General features: G+C 52.5%; 1 protein-coding gene across 1 annotated transcript in view; it reads left to right on the top strand.

Annotated features, from left to right (window-relative positions):
- The window catches only part of LOC142310687 (uncharacterized), an 80799-nt gene that overhangs the window by 12994 nt on the left and 50913 nt on the right, over positions 1 to 16892 (top strand). Inside the window, exons 4-6 of the mRNA XM_075348268.1 lie at positions 10134 to 10192; positions 10270 to 10435; positions 15916 to 16022. Coding sequence (XP_075204383.1) covers positions 10134 to 10192; positions 10270 to 10435; positions 15916 to 16022 — 332 coding nt within the window. The remainder of the gene's footprint in view (positions 1 to 10133; positions 10193 to 10269; positions 10436 to 15915; positions 16023 to 16892) is intronic.

The raw sequence follows: 16892 nt of genomic DNA, 5'->3' as shown, positions 1-16892 counted from the left end.
TGTATATGAGGCGGCAGGAGCCTCGTTCTCTCCGTCTTTTGCGGCAGTGTGGCCTCTTAAGGCAATCTCTGCCTCTCTGGCGGAGATTCATTCCCTCTCCAGGGACTCTATTCCTGAGACGGATGCCTTAACTTCTCAAGCTTCGGCTTTTGCATCCTACGCCATGTCTGCCATCCTGGAGGCTTCTCACCGCACGGCGGTGGCCTCCGCTAACTCCCTCGCGATCCGAAGGATCTTGTGGCTTCGAGAGTGGAAAGCAGACGCTTCCTCTAAGAAGTTTCTTGCGAGTCTCCCTTTTACTGGGTCCCGGCTGTTTGGGGAACAGCTGGATGACATAATTAAGGAAGCTACTGGCGGGAAGAGTACTTCCTTGCCACAAGCTAAAGCCAAGAAACCTATCCAGGGCAGGAACCAATCGAGGTTTCGTTCCTTTCGTTCCTCTAACTGGTCATCCTCTAAGCCCTCGGCCTCGTCCATTACCGCAGCCAAGGATCGTAAATCCAACTGGCGCGCGAAGCCGCGTCCTCAAAAGACCGGAGGAGCCGCTGCCACTAAGGCGGCCTCCTCGTGACTATCCGGCCGCGCCAGCAACGTCCTTGGTCGGTGGCAGGCTCTCCCACTTTGGCGACGTGTGGTTGCAACACGTCTCCGATCAGTGGGTGCGGGATATCATCTCCCACGGCTACAGGATAGAATTTGCTTCCAGCCCGCCAAACAGATTTTTTCTGTCCACCCCCCCTGCTCCAAAGCCGCCGCCTTTTCTCAGGCCGTGGCATCCCTGCAGGCCAACGGTGTAATTGTTCCGGTTCCCGCCCGGGAACGGTTCAGCGGTTTCTACTCAAACCTCTTTCTAGTCCCCAAAAAGGACGGTTCCTTCCGACCCATCCTGGATCTCAAGCTTCTCAACAAGCATGTTCAGGTGCGGCATTTTCGCATGGAATCTCTGAGATCGGTCATTGCCTCAATGACCCAAGGAGATTTTCTGGCATCCATCGACATCAGAGATGCCTATCTGCATGTGCCTATTGCGGTTTCACACCAGCGTTGGCTACGCTTTGCGATCGGAGAGGAACATTTCCAATTCGTGGCTCTCCCCTTCGGCTTAGCCACGGCCCCTCGAGTATTCACCAAGGTCATGGCAGCAGTGGTTGCGGTCCTGCACCTCCAGGGGTTGGCAGTGATTCCTTACCTGGACGACCTTCTAGTCAAGGCCTCATCCAGTGCAGACTGCCAGCGGAGTGTCTCTCTCACTCTCGCCACGCTAGTTCAGTTCGGGTGGCTTGTCAACCTGCCCAAGTCCACTCTGACCCCGACCCAGGTGCTTTTGTACCTAGGGATTTAATTCGAGACTCTGCCGGCACTTGTCAAGTTGCCCTTAGTCAAACAGCAGTCCCTTCGTCTGGCGGTGCGCTCTCTGCTGAGGCACCGCCATCATTCCATCAGACACCTCATGCAGGTACTGGGTCAGATGGTGGCGTCCATGGAAGCGGTCCCCTTTGCTCAGTTCCATCTGCGTCCCCTGCAGCTGGACATTCTCCGCTGTTGGGACAAGCGGATCTCTTCCTTGCACAGGCAGGTGGCTCTGTCATCACAGACCAGGAGCTCCCTTCAGTGGTGGCTTCGGCCCCTCTCTCTGTCTCAGGGACGCTCTTTCCTGACGCCGTCCTGGGTGATCCTCACCACGGATGCCAGCCTCTCCGGTTGGGGAGCAGTATTTCTCCATCACCGAGCACAGGGCACTTGGACTCCGTCCGAATCAGCCCTCTCGATCAATGTGCTGGAGATCAGAGCTGTGTTTCTAGCTCTCCTAGCCTTTCACCACCTGTTGGCGGGCAAGCACATTCGAGTTCAGTCGGACAACGCGACAGCGGTTGCCTACATCAATCACCAGGGCGGGACTCACAGCCGTCTGGCGATGTTGGAGGTTCAACGAATCCTCCAGTGGACGGAGGACTCCAAGTCCACCATGTCTGCAGTCCACATCCCAGGCGTGGAAAACTGGGAGGCCGACTACCTCAGTTGTCAAACCGTGGACAGCGGCGAGTGGGCCCTGCACCCGTCAGTGTTCAGATCAATCTGCCGCAAGTGGGGCACTCCGGAAGTGGACCTAATGGCATCCCGGCACAACAACAAGGTTCCGGTTTACGTGGCTCGCTCCCACGATCCTCAAGCCTTCGCAGCAGACGCACTGGTTCAAGATTGGTCTCAGTTCCGTCTGGCCTATGTGTTTCCCCCTCTAGTGCTCTTGCCCAGGGTTCTGCGCAAGATCAGAATGGAGGGCCGTCGAGTCATTCTCATTGCTCCGGACTGGCCCAGGCGAGCTTGGTACCCAGACCTGCTCCGTCTGTCCGTAGAGGTGCCGTGGCATCTCCCGGACCGCCCAGACCTTCTCTCTCAAGGTCCGTTCTTCCGCCAGAATTCTGCGGCTCTCAGATTGACGGCGTGGCTCTTGAGTCCTGGATCCTAACGGCTTCAGGCATTCCCTCTGAGGTCATCTCCACCATGACTCAGGCTCGGAAGTCTTCCTCGGCCAAGATTTACCACAGGACTTGGAGGATTTTCCTGTCCTGGTGTCGTTCTTCCGGCCATGCTCCTTGGCCGTTCTCCTTGCCGACCATCCTGTCTTTTCTACAGTCCGGTCTACAGCTAGGGCTGTCCCTCAATTCCCTCAAGGGACAGGTGTCGGCTCTGTCGGTATTGTTCCAGCGGCGTATCGCCCGACTGGCTCAGGTGCGCACTTTCATGCAGGGCGCATCTCACATCATTCCTCCTTACCGGCGGCCCTTGGATCCCTGGGACCTTAATCTGGTCCTCACGGCCTTACAGAAACCCCCCTTTGAGCCTCTCAGGGAGGTTCCCTTGTCTCGACTTTCACAGAAGGTTGTTTTTCTAGTAGCCATAACGTCTCTCAGGAGAGTTTCTGATTTGGCTGCTCTCTCTTCGGAATCCCCCTTTTTGGTGTTTCACCAAGACAAGGTGGTTCTTCGTCCGTCTCCGGACTTTCTCCCTAAGGTGGTGTCTCCTTTCCACCTTAACCAGGACATTTCATTGCCTTCTCTTTGTCCGGCCCCTGTGCATCGCTTTGAAAAGGCGTTGCATACCTTGGATTTGGTGCGAGCGCTCCGAATCTATGTGTCACGCACCGCCGTTTTTAGGCGGTGCACCTCACTTTTTGTGCTAACCACTGGTCAGCGCAAGGGTCTCGCTGCTTCTAAACCGACCCTAGCTCGTTGGATCAGGTCGGCTATCACCGATGCCTACCAGTGTTCTCAGGTGCCTCCCCCGCCAGGGATTAAGGCGCACTCGACCAGAGCTGTCGGTGCCTCCTGGGCTTTCAGGCACCAGGCTACGGCTCAGCAGGTTTGTCAGGCTGCCACGTGGTCCAGTCTGCACACTTTTTCGAAGCACTACCAAGTGCATGCTCATGCTTCGGCAGATGCGAGCTTGGGCAGACGCATTCTTCAGGCGGCTGTCGCCCATTTGTGAAGTTAGGTTTTGCCTACTTCTCAGTTGGTTTATTCCCACCCATGGACTGCTTTGGAACGTCCCATGGTTTGGGTCTCCCATAAGGAACGATAAAGAAAAAGAGAATTTTGTTTACTTACCGTAAATTCTTTTTCTTATAGTTCCGACATGGGAGACCCAGCACCCTCCCTGTTGCCTGTTGGCAGTTTTTTTGTTCCGTGTGTTTCACCGGCTGTTGTTAGTAGTCAGAGTTACGGTTATTCCGAGTTTTACTCTATCTCTACTTATGGGTGGATGTCCTCCTTCAGCTTTTGCACTGAACTGGGTAGATTGTCATCCAGGGGGTGTATATAGCCCGGAGGGAGGGGCTACACGTTTGAGTGTAGTACTTTGTGTGTCCTCCGGAGGCAGAAGCTATACACCCATGGTTTGGGTCTCCCATGTCGGAACTATAAGAAAAAGAATTTACGGTAAGTAAACAAAATTCTCTTTTTCTTCATCGTTCCTTATGGGAGACCCAGACCATGGGTGTATAGCTACTGCCTCCGGAGGACACACAAAGTACTACACTAAAAGTGTAGCTCCTCCCTCCGAGCATATACACTCCCCGGATGACAAATCCAACCAGTTCAATGCTTTGTGTTCAGGAGGTCACACACACACATGCATCCTCTGATTTTTGATTTTTGATTTCAAAGATTTGGAAGAAAAGCGGGTCCAATCTGTACTCCCGGCATGTCCCTTCTCACCCCACTGTGTCGGCGGTGCTGTTAAGGTTGATTTCAGGGCTGGAGCCCTTTTTCATGCCGCGCTCCTTCACCATCCCTCGGGCTCTGGCTTGAAGTGGGAGCCATCTCGGTTCTCCCTGCTTTGCAGGAGACCGGTCTCCATCCGCAGCCCTTTTCAGGATCCTGCCGGACGGAGCGCTCACCTCCCAGGGACCTGGCACCTGCGTCTCACAAGCTAAGTACTGAGACGTTATTACCACAGACAGTGGTCTTTCCAGGGGTCCCTTGTACCTTATATATTGGGGAGAGTGTGTTATATAACTGTGTTAACATTTCTGGCCGGTTCTCCAGTTTTCACTGGAGAACCGCGCCGATGGTGCCCGCACGCTGGCCGCATGTTTAAATCTAGGCCCCGGCTTCGCCTGAGGCCTAGTTTCGATTCTCTTCCCCTGCATGTCAGTCAGTGCAGTGGGACAGTGTGGCTCCGCCCAGCGGCTGCTCAGCACAGGGAAGGGACACTCCTCACTGAGGAAAGATTCCCTCCCCTGTATACCTCATTTGCCCTCCGGAGCCCGCTCTCAGAGTAGGCCCCGCCCCCTCTCCTCGCTGCGGACGCCATTCTGGCAAGCCACAACCTCCGGTTGTGCAGCTGCTTATATACTCTGTTTATATACTCTGCTGGGGGTCATTCTGGACAGAGCCCCCACTTCTGCAGCATGTCTCACATCAGAGCAAGGCTGCAAGGCTGCAAGGCTGTTCTTATTATGCACTGCATGTAGACTCGTACTGCCTGTACCGAGCACATAACCACATTGTGATGCCTGCTCTAACATAGTGGTGCCTCAGCCTGGAGGCTCATCCCCAGTGGTCCCTCCGGCTGCTCCGGCTCCGGTGGCTGAACCCCCGGCTTGGGCAGAATCCCTCTCTCCAGGGGACAACTGTCCCGGACACTGCTGAGCATGCATCAGCCCCCTCCTCAGGGCGCTTCTGCTGCTACGGCTCGCTCAGCAAAGCTCACAGAGGATTCTTCATCTGGTCTCAGACCCCGTCCTCCTAAAATGGAGACGCAGGGTCCCCTTTCCCTCCTCGCCCCGCGGCTCTGGTTCACGAGCTGACTCGCAGGACAAGGAGGATGCCTTACTGGGGGCTCGGACGCTTCTCCATGTACCCCATTGATCTGTCCGAAAGTGACGCAGATGCTAATGATTTGATTGCGTCCATTATATTTGTACTGGACCTCAATCCGCCTGTATCAGGGGAGTAACCCCTCTCTGGCAGAAAAGCATCAGTATACCTTAAGAGAAGAAGGAGTGTGTTCCTTAACCACTCCAGCTTTCAGGTCACTGTGACCAAGCCCAGAGCCTGTCCTGACAGACGCTTTCCAAAGCGTGGTTCTGATGACTGTTTCCCCCTTCCACCAGTGGTGGTCAAGGAGTGGGCTCATTCACCAAGGGTGGACCCTCCGGTGTCTAGACTTCAGCCCGGACAGTTGTATCAGTGGCTGACGGCACCTCTCTAAGGATCCCACTGTCCGCCAGGTTGTCCTTCTGGCCAAATCTATATATGAGGCGGCAGGGGCCTCGTTCTCCCCATCTTTGCAGCAGTGCGGGCTCTCAAAGCCATCTCTGCTTCTCGGGAGGAGATGCATTCCCTCACCAGGGACTTTATGCCCGAAATGGTTGCCTTAACTTCCAGGCTTCAGTCTTTTCATCCTATGCCATGTCTGCTATGCTGGAGACTGTCACCGCACTGCGGTGGCCTCGGCTACTTCCCTCGCTATCCGCAGGCTCCTGTGGCTTCGAGAGTGGAAGGCAGATGCTTCTTACGAAGTTCCTCGCTGGGCTCCCTTTTGCTGGGACCAGTCTATTCGGTGAACAACTGGATGAAATTATTCAGGAAGTTTTTGGCAGGAAGAGTTCTTCCATGCCACAACCCAGGAAACCTGTTCAGGGCAGGAACCAGTCGAGTTTTCGTTCCTTTCGTTCCTCTAACTGGTCGTCCTCTAAGCCCTCGGCCTCGTCCACTAACTCAGCCAAGGTCCGTAAACCAACTGGCGCATGAAGCCGCGTCCTAAGTCGGCAGAAGCTGCTGCCACCAAGGCAGCCTCCCCTTGATTATCTGGCCGCGCCAGTAACGTCCTTGGTCGGTGGCAGGCTCTCCCTCTTGGGCGACGTGTGGTTTCAACATGTCTTCGATCAGTGGGTGTGGGTTACCATCTCCCACGGCTACAGAATAGAATTCTATCCAGCCCGTCAAACAGATTTTTTTCTGTCAATCCCCCCTGCTCCAAGGCCGCCGCCTTCTCACAGGCCGTGGCATTCTTGCAGGCCATTGGAGTAATTGTACCAGTTCCCGACTGGGAACGATTCTGAGATTTCTACTCAAATCTCTTCCTAGTCCCCGAAAAGGACGGTGCCTTCCGACCTGGATCTCAAGCTTCTCAACAAGCATGTTCAGGTGCGACAATTTTGCATGGAATCTCTGCGATCAGTCAATGACCCAAGGAGATTTCTTAGCATCCATCGACATCAGAGATGTCTATCTGCATGTGCCAATCGCAGTTTCACACCAGCGTTGGCTACGTTTTGTAATCTGAGAGGAACATTTCCAATTCATGGCTCTCCCCTTGGGGTTAGCCACGACCCCTCGTGTATTCACCAAGGTCATGGCAGCAGTGGTTGCGGTTCTGCTCCTCCAGGGGTTGATAGTGATTCCTTACCTGGACGACCTTCTAGTCAGGGCTTCATCCAGTGCAGACTGTCAGCGGAGTGTCTCGCTCACTCTCAGCGGAGTGTCTCGCTCACTCTCAGCGGAGTGTCTCGCTCACTCTCGCCACGCTTGCAAGTCCACTCTGACCCCGACCCAGGAACTTGCGTACCTAGGGATGCAATTCGAGACTCTGCTGGCACTTGTGAAGCTGCCCTTAGACAAACAGCAGTCCCTTCATCTGGCGGTTCGCTCTCTGCTGAGGCTCCGCCGTCATTCCATCAGGCACCTCATGCAGGTGCTGGGTCAGATGGTGGCGTCAATGGAGGCGGTTTCCTTTGCCAGTTCCATCTGCGTCCCCTGCAGCTGGACATTCTCCGCTGTTGGGACAAGGAACCTCTTCCTTGCACAGGCTGGTGGCTCTGTCGCCACTGACCAGGAGCTCTCTTTAAGTGGTGGCTTCGGCCCCTCTCTCTGTCCCAGGGACGCTCCTTTCTGGCCCCGTCCTGGGTGATTCTCACCACGGATGCCAGTCTATCCGGCTGGGGAGCAGTGTTTCTCCACCACCGAGCACAGGGCACTTGGACTCCGTCCGAATCAGCCCTCTCGATCAATGTGCTGGAAATCAGGGCTGTACTCCTAGCTCTCGTAGTTTTTCACCACCTGTCGGCGGGCAAGCACATTCGAGTCCAGTCAGACAACGCGACAGCAGTTGCCTACATCAATCCCTAAGGCGGGACTCGCAGCCGCCTAGCAATGTTGGAAGTTCAACGTATCCTTCAATGGACGGAGGACTCCAAGTCCACCATATCCGCAGTCCACATCCCAGGCGTAGAAAACTGGGAGGCAGATTATCTCATCCGTCAAACCGTGGACAGCGGCGAGTGGGCCCTGCATCCGGCAGTGTTCCGGTCAATTTAGCAGGCGGGGCACTCCGGAAGTGGATCTAATGGCATCCCGGCACAACAACGAGGTCCCGGTTTACGTGGCTCGCTCCCACGATCCTCAGGCCTTGGCAGCGGACGCCCTGGTTCCAGATTGGTCCCAGTTCCGTCTGGCCTACGTGTTTCCCCCTCTAGCTCTCTTGCCCAGAGTCCTGCGCAAGATCAGAATGGAGGGTCGTCGGGTCGTACTCATCGCCCCAGACTGGCCCAGGCGAGCTTGGTTCCCTGACCTGCTCCATCTGTCCGTAGAGGTGCTGTGGCATCTCCCGGACCGGCCAGACCTTCTCTCACAAGGTCCGTTTTCCGTCAGAATTCTGCGGCTCTCAGATTGACGGCGTGGCTCTTGAGCCTTGAATCCTTACGGCTTCAGGCATTCCTTCCGAGGTCATCTTCACTATGACTCAGGCTCGGAAGTCTTCCTCGGCCAGGATTTACCACAGAACTTGGAGAATTTTCCTGTCCTGGTGTCGTTCTTCCGGCCATGCTCCTTGGCCGTTTTTCCTTGCCGACCATCCTGTCCTTTCTACAGTCCGGCCTGCAGCTAGGACTGTCCCTCAATTCCCTCAAGGGACAGGTCTCGGCTCTGTCAGCGTTGATCCAGCGGCGTATCGCCCGACTGGCCCAGGTGCGCACCTTCATGCAGGGCGCACCTCACATCATTCCGCCTTACCGGCGGCCTCTGGATCCCTGGGACCTTAATCTGGTCCTCATGGCCTTACAGAAACCCCCCTTTGAGCCTCTTAGGGAGGCTTCGTTGTTTCGTCTTTCACAGAAAGTGGTCTTTCTGGTGGCCATAATTTCTCTCAGGAGAGTCTCTGATTTGACTGTGCTCTCTTCGGAGTCACCCTTTTTGGTTTTTTTCACCAAGACAAGGTGGTTCTCCGTCCGACTCCGGGCCTTCTCCCTAAGGTGGTGTCTCCTTTCCACCTTAATCAGGACATTTCATTGTCCTCCCTTTGTTCGGCCCCTGTGCATCGCTTTGAGAAAGCGTTGCATGCTTTAGATTTGGTGCGGACGCTCCGGATCTGTGTCACGCACCGCTGTTTTTTTAGGCGGTGCACCTCTCTTTTTGTGCTGACCACAGGTCAGCGCAAGGGTCTCTCGGCTTCTAAACCGACCCTAGCTCGTTGGATTAGGTCGGCCATATCCGATGCCTACCAATGTTCTCAGGTGCCTCCCCCGCCGGGGATTAAGGTGCACTCGACCAGAGCTGTCGGTGCCGCTTGGGGTACGGCTCAGCAGGTCTGTCAGGCTGCCACTTGGTCTAGTCTGCACACCCTTTCGAAGCACTACCAAGTGCATGCTCATGCTTCGGCAGATGCGAGCTTGGGCAGACGCATTCTTCGGGCGGCTGTCGCCCATTTGTGAAGTTAGGTTTCGCCTACTTGTCAGTTTTCTGTTTATTTCCCACCCATGGACTGCTTTGAGACGTCCCATGGTCTGGGTCTCCCATAAGGAACGATGAAGAAAAAGAGAATTTTGTTTACTTACCGTAAATTCTTTTTCTTATAGTTCCGACATGGGAGACCCAGCACCCTCCCTGTTGCCTGTTGGCAGCTTTCTTGTTCCGTGTGTTTTCACCGACTGTTGTTGTAGACAGAGTAAAACCCGGAATAACCGGAACCTCTATCTCTACTTATGGGTGGATGTCCTCCTTCAGCTTTGGCACTAAACTGGTTGGATTTGTCATCCGGGGAGTGTATATGCTCGGAGGGAGGAGCTACACTTTTAATGTAGTACTTTGTGTGTCCTCCGGAGGCAGAAGCTATACACCCATGGTCTGGGTCTCCCATGTCGGAACTATAAGAAAAATAATTTACGGTAAGTAAACAAAATTCTCTTTTTTTTATGCAGTATGAATTCTAGTTTTGACTGACACCATTCAAAAATTCAGTGTTTGTGACACAATTTTATGAGTCTTTTTTTTTTTTTTAAGTCTTTCTTTAGGAGACTTGAACCTGCGATGATTTGATCGCTTGCACTATAGACAGTGATACTTAGCTGTTGCAGTATATAGAGGAATGAATTCTCTCCCGCTTGTCGGGGCTCCCAGGGGTCACACTCACTGATATCATATAGCTGAAAATTGGTGATAATTATTTACATTTGCCATTATCTCTTCAATGTTTATGTACACGCCCTTTATATTTAAAGGAACAGTTCATGCAAAACATTTACACTTGGTTATGACTAATAAGTGACACTATTCGATGAGACCGATGTCACGTGCTAATCTTACCCTTCTGTAGAAGCTTTTGTAACCAGCGCCTCTATTATTCTTCTGTTGCAGAGCCGCGGGGAGTTGGAGTTGGAGAAAGCTCTTCGAAAGTTGGAAGAAGAGCAGCAGAGGTGCGTGCAGGACTCCTCGCCGGGATGATGGGGGTTGTGGTCTCTGATAAGTGACGATTCCGCTCCTTTTGGTGCAGATGCGAGAGTCTGGCGGCAGTAAACGCTTTACTCCGGCAGGATCTGGTGCGGACGCAGGAGGCCAATCAGCTGCTGGGGGAAGATATCCACAAACTGACGGCCGACTGGTCCGGAGCCATACAGGAACTGGAGAGAAAAGAGATGGACTGGGACGCCGAGAGGCAGGTGAGCAGCACCCGGGGTACCCGAAATACCACACCTTATCTGTGTTGTCATTTTTTGAGATGTGAATGTCAATTCTTTTTATTTTTTTTCCATCGATGCAGCTGTGTGACGGATTGTTCTTAGGGGCAAGATGCACTTTTTGTATTGATACCGTTGTGAGGTACATACAGTGTTTTCATTATTATTTGTTTCATTTTTGGGGGAGTTGCGATGACCAAAAACTAGGAAACTAATAATTTTATTCTCTTTAATCTTTACAGTGTTTAGTGCGCAGGTCAATTACTCTCATATTTTAAATAATTAAACTTTTACGGATGCTGCAAAGCCAAATATTTTTACTTCTAGGCTTTTCAGAATTTCAAATATATATATATATATATATATATATATATATATATATATATGTACAGTTATTTTAGCTGTTTACAAAAACATGTTCAGAAATACAATTATATATATAATATGGGCTGAAAGTGCACACTCCCAGCTGCAATATGAGAGTTTTCACATCCAAATCGGAGAAAGGGTTTAGGAATCATAGCTCTGTAATGCATAGCCTCCTCTTTTTCAAGGGACCAAAAGTAATTGGACAAGGGACTCTAAGGGCTGCAATTAACTCTGAAGACGTCTCCCTCGTTAACCTGTAATCAATGAAGTAGTTAAAAGGTCTGGGGTTGATTACAGGTGTGTGGTTTTGCATTTGGAAGTTGTTGCTGTGACCAGACAACATGCGGTCTAAAGAACTCTCAATTGAGGTGAAGCAGAACATCCTGAGGCTGAAAAAAAAGAAAAAATCCATCAGAGAGATAGCAGACATGCTTGGAGTAGCAAAATCAACAGTCGGGTACATTCTGAGAAAAAAGGAATTGACTGGTGAGCTTGGGAACTCAAAAAGGCCTGGGCGTCCACGGATGACAACAGTGGTGGATGATCGCCGCATACTTTCTTTGGTGAAGAAGAACCCGTTCACAACATCAACTGAAGTCCAGAACACTCTCAGTGAAGTAGGTGTATCTGTCTCTAAGTCAACTGTAAAGAGAAGACTCCATGAAAGTAAATACAAAGGGTTCACATCTAGATGCAAACCATTCATCAATTCCAAAAATAGACAGGCCAGAGTTAAATTTGCTGAAAAACACCTCATGAAGCCAGCTCAGTTCTGGAAAAGTATTCTATGGACAGATGAGACCAAGATCAACCTGTACCAGAATGATGGGAAGAAAAAAGTTTGGAGAAGAAAGGGAACGGCACATGATCCAAGGCACACCACATCCTCTGTAAAACATGGTGGAGGCAACGTGATGGCATGGGCATGCATGGCTTTCAATGGCACTGGGTCACTTGTGTTTATTGATGACATAACAGCAGACAAGAGTAGCCGGAAGAATTCTGAAGTGTACCGGGATATACTTTCAGCCAAGATTTAGCCAAATGCCGCAAAGTTGATCGGACGGCGCTTCATAGTACAGATGGACAATGACCCCAAGCATACAGCCAAAGCTACCCAGGAGTTCATGAGTGCAAAAAAGTGGAACATTCTGCAATGGCCAAGTCAAGTCACCAGATCTTAACCCAATTGAGCATGCATTTCACTTGCTCAAATCCAGACTTAAGACGGAAAGACCCACAAACAAGCAAGACCTGAAGGCTTTGGCTGTAAAGGCCTGGCAAAGCATTAAGGAGGAAACCCAGCGTTTGGTGATGTCCATGGGTTCCAGACTTAAGGCAGTGATTGCCTCCAAAGGATTCGCAACAAAATATTGAAAATAAAAATATTTTGTTTGGGTTTGGTTTATTTGTCCAATTACTTTTGACCTCCTAAAATGTGGAGTGTTTGTAAAGAAATGTGACAATTCCTACAATTTCTATCAGATATTTTTGTTCAAACCTTCAAATTAAACGTTACAATCTGCACTTGAATTCTGTTGTAGAGGTTTCATTTCAAATCCAATGTGGTGGCATGCAGAGCCCAACTCGCCAAAATTGTGTCACTGGCCAAAGATTTCTGGACCTAACTGTATGTGTGCGTGTGTATAATTTATATATATATACTAGAAGGTGGCCCGATTCTACGCATCGGGTATTCTAGAATTTACGTATTGTGTAGTTCATGTATGATTTTTGTTATATATATGTATAGATGTTGTTGTGTGTACTTACCAAGTGTTTGTGTAGGGCACTGTACATGTTCTGGGTGTTGTCTGGGTGTGGCGGGGGGTGAGAGCGGTGTTGTGTGTGTGTTGCGTTGTTTGTGGAGCGCTGTGTGTCTGTAGCGTTGTGTGTGTGTGTGTGTTGCGCGGTTTGTGTGGGTGTGGTGTGTTTTGGGGGAGGTATGTTTTGTGCAGTGTGTGTGTTGTGCGGTATGTGCGTATATTTATGTATGCCGCGGTGTTTGTGTGTTGGGTGTTGTGTGTGTGCAGCGTTGTCTGTGTGTGTGGGTGTCTGTGTAGGGCGGTGTTTGTGGTTCCCAGTGTGTGTGTGTGTGTGTGTGTGTGTGTGTTGGGGGGAGGTGTGCACCTCCCATCGTGCTCCATCCGCCATGCTGCGCACTCCCAAACGTGGTCCATCCGCCATACTGCGCACTCCCCATCGTGCTGCATCCCCCAAGCTGCGTGCTCCATCCGCCATGCTGCGCACTCCCAAACGTGCTCCATCCGCCATACTGCGCACTCCCCATCGTGCTGCATCCCCCAAGCTGCGTGCTCCATCCGCCATGCTGCGCACTCCCAAACGTGCTCCATCCGCCATACTGCGCACTCCCCATCGTGCTGCATCCCCCATGCTGCGTGCTCCATCCGCCATGCTGCGCACTCCCAAACGTGCTCCATCCGCCATGCTGCGCACTCCCCATCGTGCTACATCTCCCATGCTGCGCACTCCCCATCGTGCTACATCTCCCATCCTGCGCACTCCCCATCGTGCTCCATCCCCCATGCTGCGCACTCCCCATCGTGCTACATCTCCCATCCTGCGCACTCCCCATCGTGCTGCATCCCCCATGCTGCGCACTCCCAAACGTGCTCCATCCGCCATGCTGCACACTCCCAAACGTGCTCCATCCGCCATGCTGCGCACTCCCAAACGTGCTCCATCCGCCATGCTGCACACCCCCCATCGTGCTCCATCCGCCATGCTGCGCACTCCCAAACATGCTCCATCCGCCATGCTGCGCACTCCTAAACGTGCTCCATCCGCCATGCTGCGCACTCCCAAACGTGCTCCATCCGCCATGCTGCGCACTCCCAAACGTGCTCCATCCGCCATGCTGCGCACTCCCAAACGTGGTCCATCCGCCATGCTGCGCACTCCCCAACGTGCTCCATCCGCCATGCTGCGCACTCCCAAACGTGCTCCATCCGCCATACTGCGCACTCCCCATCGTGCACCATCCGCCATGTTGCGCACTCCCAAACGTGCTCCATCCGCCATGCTGCGCACTCCCAAACGTGCTCCATCCGCCATACTGCGCACTCCCCATCGTGCACCATCCGCCATGTTGCGCACTCCCAAACGTGCTCCATCCGCCATACTGCGCACTCCCCATCGTGCACCATCCGCCATGCTGCGCACTCCCAAACGTGCTCCATCCGCCATGCTGCGCACTCCCAAACGTGCTCCATCCGCCATGCTGCGCACTCCCAAACGTGCTCCATCCGCCATGCTGCACACTCCCAAACGTGCTCCATCCGCCATGCTGCGCACTCCCAAACGTGCTCCATCCGCCATGCTGCACACCCCTCATCGTGCTCCATCCGCCATGCTGCGCACTCCCAAACGTGGTCCATCCGCCATGCTGCGCACTCCCAAACGTGCTCCATCCGCCATGCTGCGCACTCCCAAACGTGCTCCATCCGACATGCTGCGCACTCCCAAACATACTCCATCCGCCATGCTGCGCACTCCCAAACGTGCTCCATCCGCCATGCTGCGCACTCCCAAACGTGCTCCATCCGCCATGCTGCGCACTCCCAAACGTGGTCCATCCCCCATGCTGCGCACTCCCAAACGTGGTCCATCCGCCATGCTGCGCACTCCCAAACGTGCTCCATCCCCCATGCTGCGCACTCCCCATCGTGCTCCATCCCCCATGCTGCACCAGCATCAGCCTCTCTGCCCGCAGCATCAGCCTCTCTGCCCGCAGCATCAGCCTCTCTGCCCGCAGCATCAGCCTCTCCCCTCCCAGCATCAGCCTCTCTCCTCCCAGCATCAGCCGTTTCTGTCCCCAGCATCAGCCTCTCTCCTCCCAGCATCAGCCTCTCTCCTCCCAGCATCAGCCTTTTCTGTCCCCAGCATCAGCCTCTCTCCTCCCAGCATCAGCCTTTTCTGTCCCCAGCATCAGCCTCTCTCTTCCCAGCCTACCCCAGCCTCAGCCTCCCCCAGGATCAGCCTCTCTCCTCCCAGCCTCCGCCAGCACGCCGTGCTCCTCTGCCGACACAGATCCGATCTCATACACACACACACACACACTCACACCCGATCGCATACACTCACTCACACCCGATCGCATACACTCACACACACCCGATCGCATACACTCACACACACCCGATCGCATCCACTCACACACACCCGATCGCATACACTCACACACACCCGATCGCATACACTCACGCACACACACATTGACGATATCGCACATACGCGCTCACACTCACAACATCCGGAGATACCACATGCTTCTGGCCATGTGATCCTCTGGCAGGTCCAGGAAGGTCACTGCACGCACAGTATCGCTGCCGAGAAGCAAGCGATATCCCAGGATGTTGTGAGTGTGTGGATGCGATGTGATGTGTGAGTGAGTGTGATCTGATGTGTGTGTGTGTGTGTGCGTGCGTGTGTGTATGTTCCGCTGCTGCAGGACCTTGATGCGCTGGTAACTATGCTACCATGGTTACCAGCGTATCCCGTCCCCCGCTCGCACGGGAGCCCACACCAGCATACGGCGGCAACCTCAGCAATGCGAGGGTATGTGTCGGCTGGGTTGGCGGCGTACGCTTATGTGGGCTCCCCGGGGTACAGTACTCACCTGGGAGTCGTGGCTCCGTGTCGGTCGGTTCGGGGAATGCGTGCGGGGGGCGGGGCCAGAGCGAGTGTGCATTGCGTGAGGGGGGCGGGGCGTGGGCGAGTTGCCTGGGCGAGCGGCCAATCCGTGCGGGGGGGCGGGGCCATGGCGAGCCCAGCGGCCAATCAGCTTTGTGTCACCGTAAGGACACAATTTTGGAGCAAGACAGACAGACAGACAGAATAAGGCAATTATATATATATATATATATATATATATATATATATATATATATATATATATATACATATATATATATATTTATTTATTTATACTTACAATTTTATTTTTATTCCTCTTTGAGGATTTAACCTTCGATTGCATGTTCTATATACTGCGATGCTGCAGTATTATATAGTGAAAATGTCGACAGTCTCTTGTTCTGTGCACAGATGAAAGAGGTGGTTTTCTCATTCAGGTTTACAAAGGTCGCATACAGGGTGAGAACGCCCGACTCCTGGGGTTATGGACAGAGGTCGTGACGTTTCATCGTCATTTTAAGGATCTGAAGACTGCAACAGAAAGGTACGAAGGATGCGGGCAGAATAAGGAAAGTGACACTACACCACACAGGGCACATCCTCTATATACTACACCACACAGGACACATCCTCTATATACTACACCACACAGGGCACATCTTCTATATACTACACCACATAGGACACATCCTCTATATACTACACCACACAGGACACATCCTCTATATACTACACCACACAGGGCACATCCTCTATATACTACACCACACAGGGCACATCCTCTATATACTACACCACACAGGACACATCCTCTATATACTACACCACACAGGGCACATCTTCTATATACTACACCACACAGGACACATCCTCTATATACTACACCACACAGGACACATCCTCTATATACTACACCACACAGGACACATCCTCTATATACTACACCACACAGGGCACATCCTCTATATACTACACCACACAGGACACATCCTCTATATACTACACCACACAGGACACATCCTCTATATACTACACCACACAGGGCACATCCTCTATATACTACACCATACAGGAGACATCCTCTATATACTACACCACACAGGACACATCCTCTATATACTACACCACACAGGACACATCCTCTATATACTACACCACACAGGACACATCCTCTATATACTACACCACACAGGACACATCCTCTATATACTACACCACACAGGACACATCCTCTATATACTACACCACACAGGACACATCCTCTATATACTACACCACACAGGACACATCCTCTATATACTACACCACACAGGACACATCCTCTATATACTACACCACACAGGACACAGCCTCTATATACTACACCACACAGGACACATCCTCTATATACTACACCACACAGGACACAGCCTCT

The sequence above is a fragment of the Anomaloglossus baeobatrachus genome, chromosome 5 (assembly GCF_048569485.1).
Source record: "Anomaloglossus baeobatrachus isolate aAnoBae1 chromosome 5, aAnoBae1.hap1, whole genome shotgun sequence".
Classification (NCBI taxonomy): Eukaryota; Metazoa; Chordata; class Amphibia; order Anura; family Aromobatidae; genus Anomaloglossus; species Anomaloglossus baeobatrachus.
Note: the sequence above shows the minus strand (reverse complement) of the source record. Positions and strands in the feature narration are given on the sequence as shown.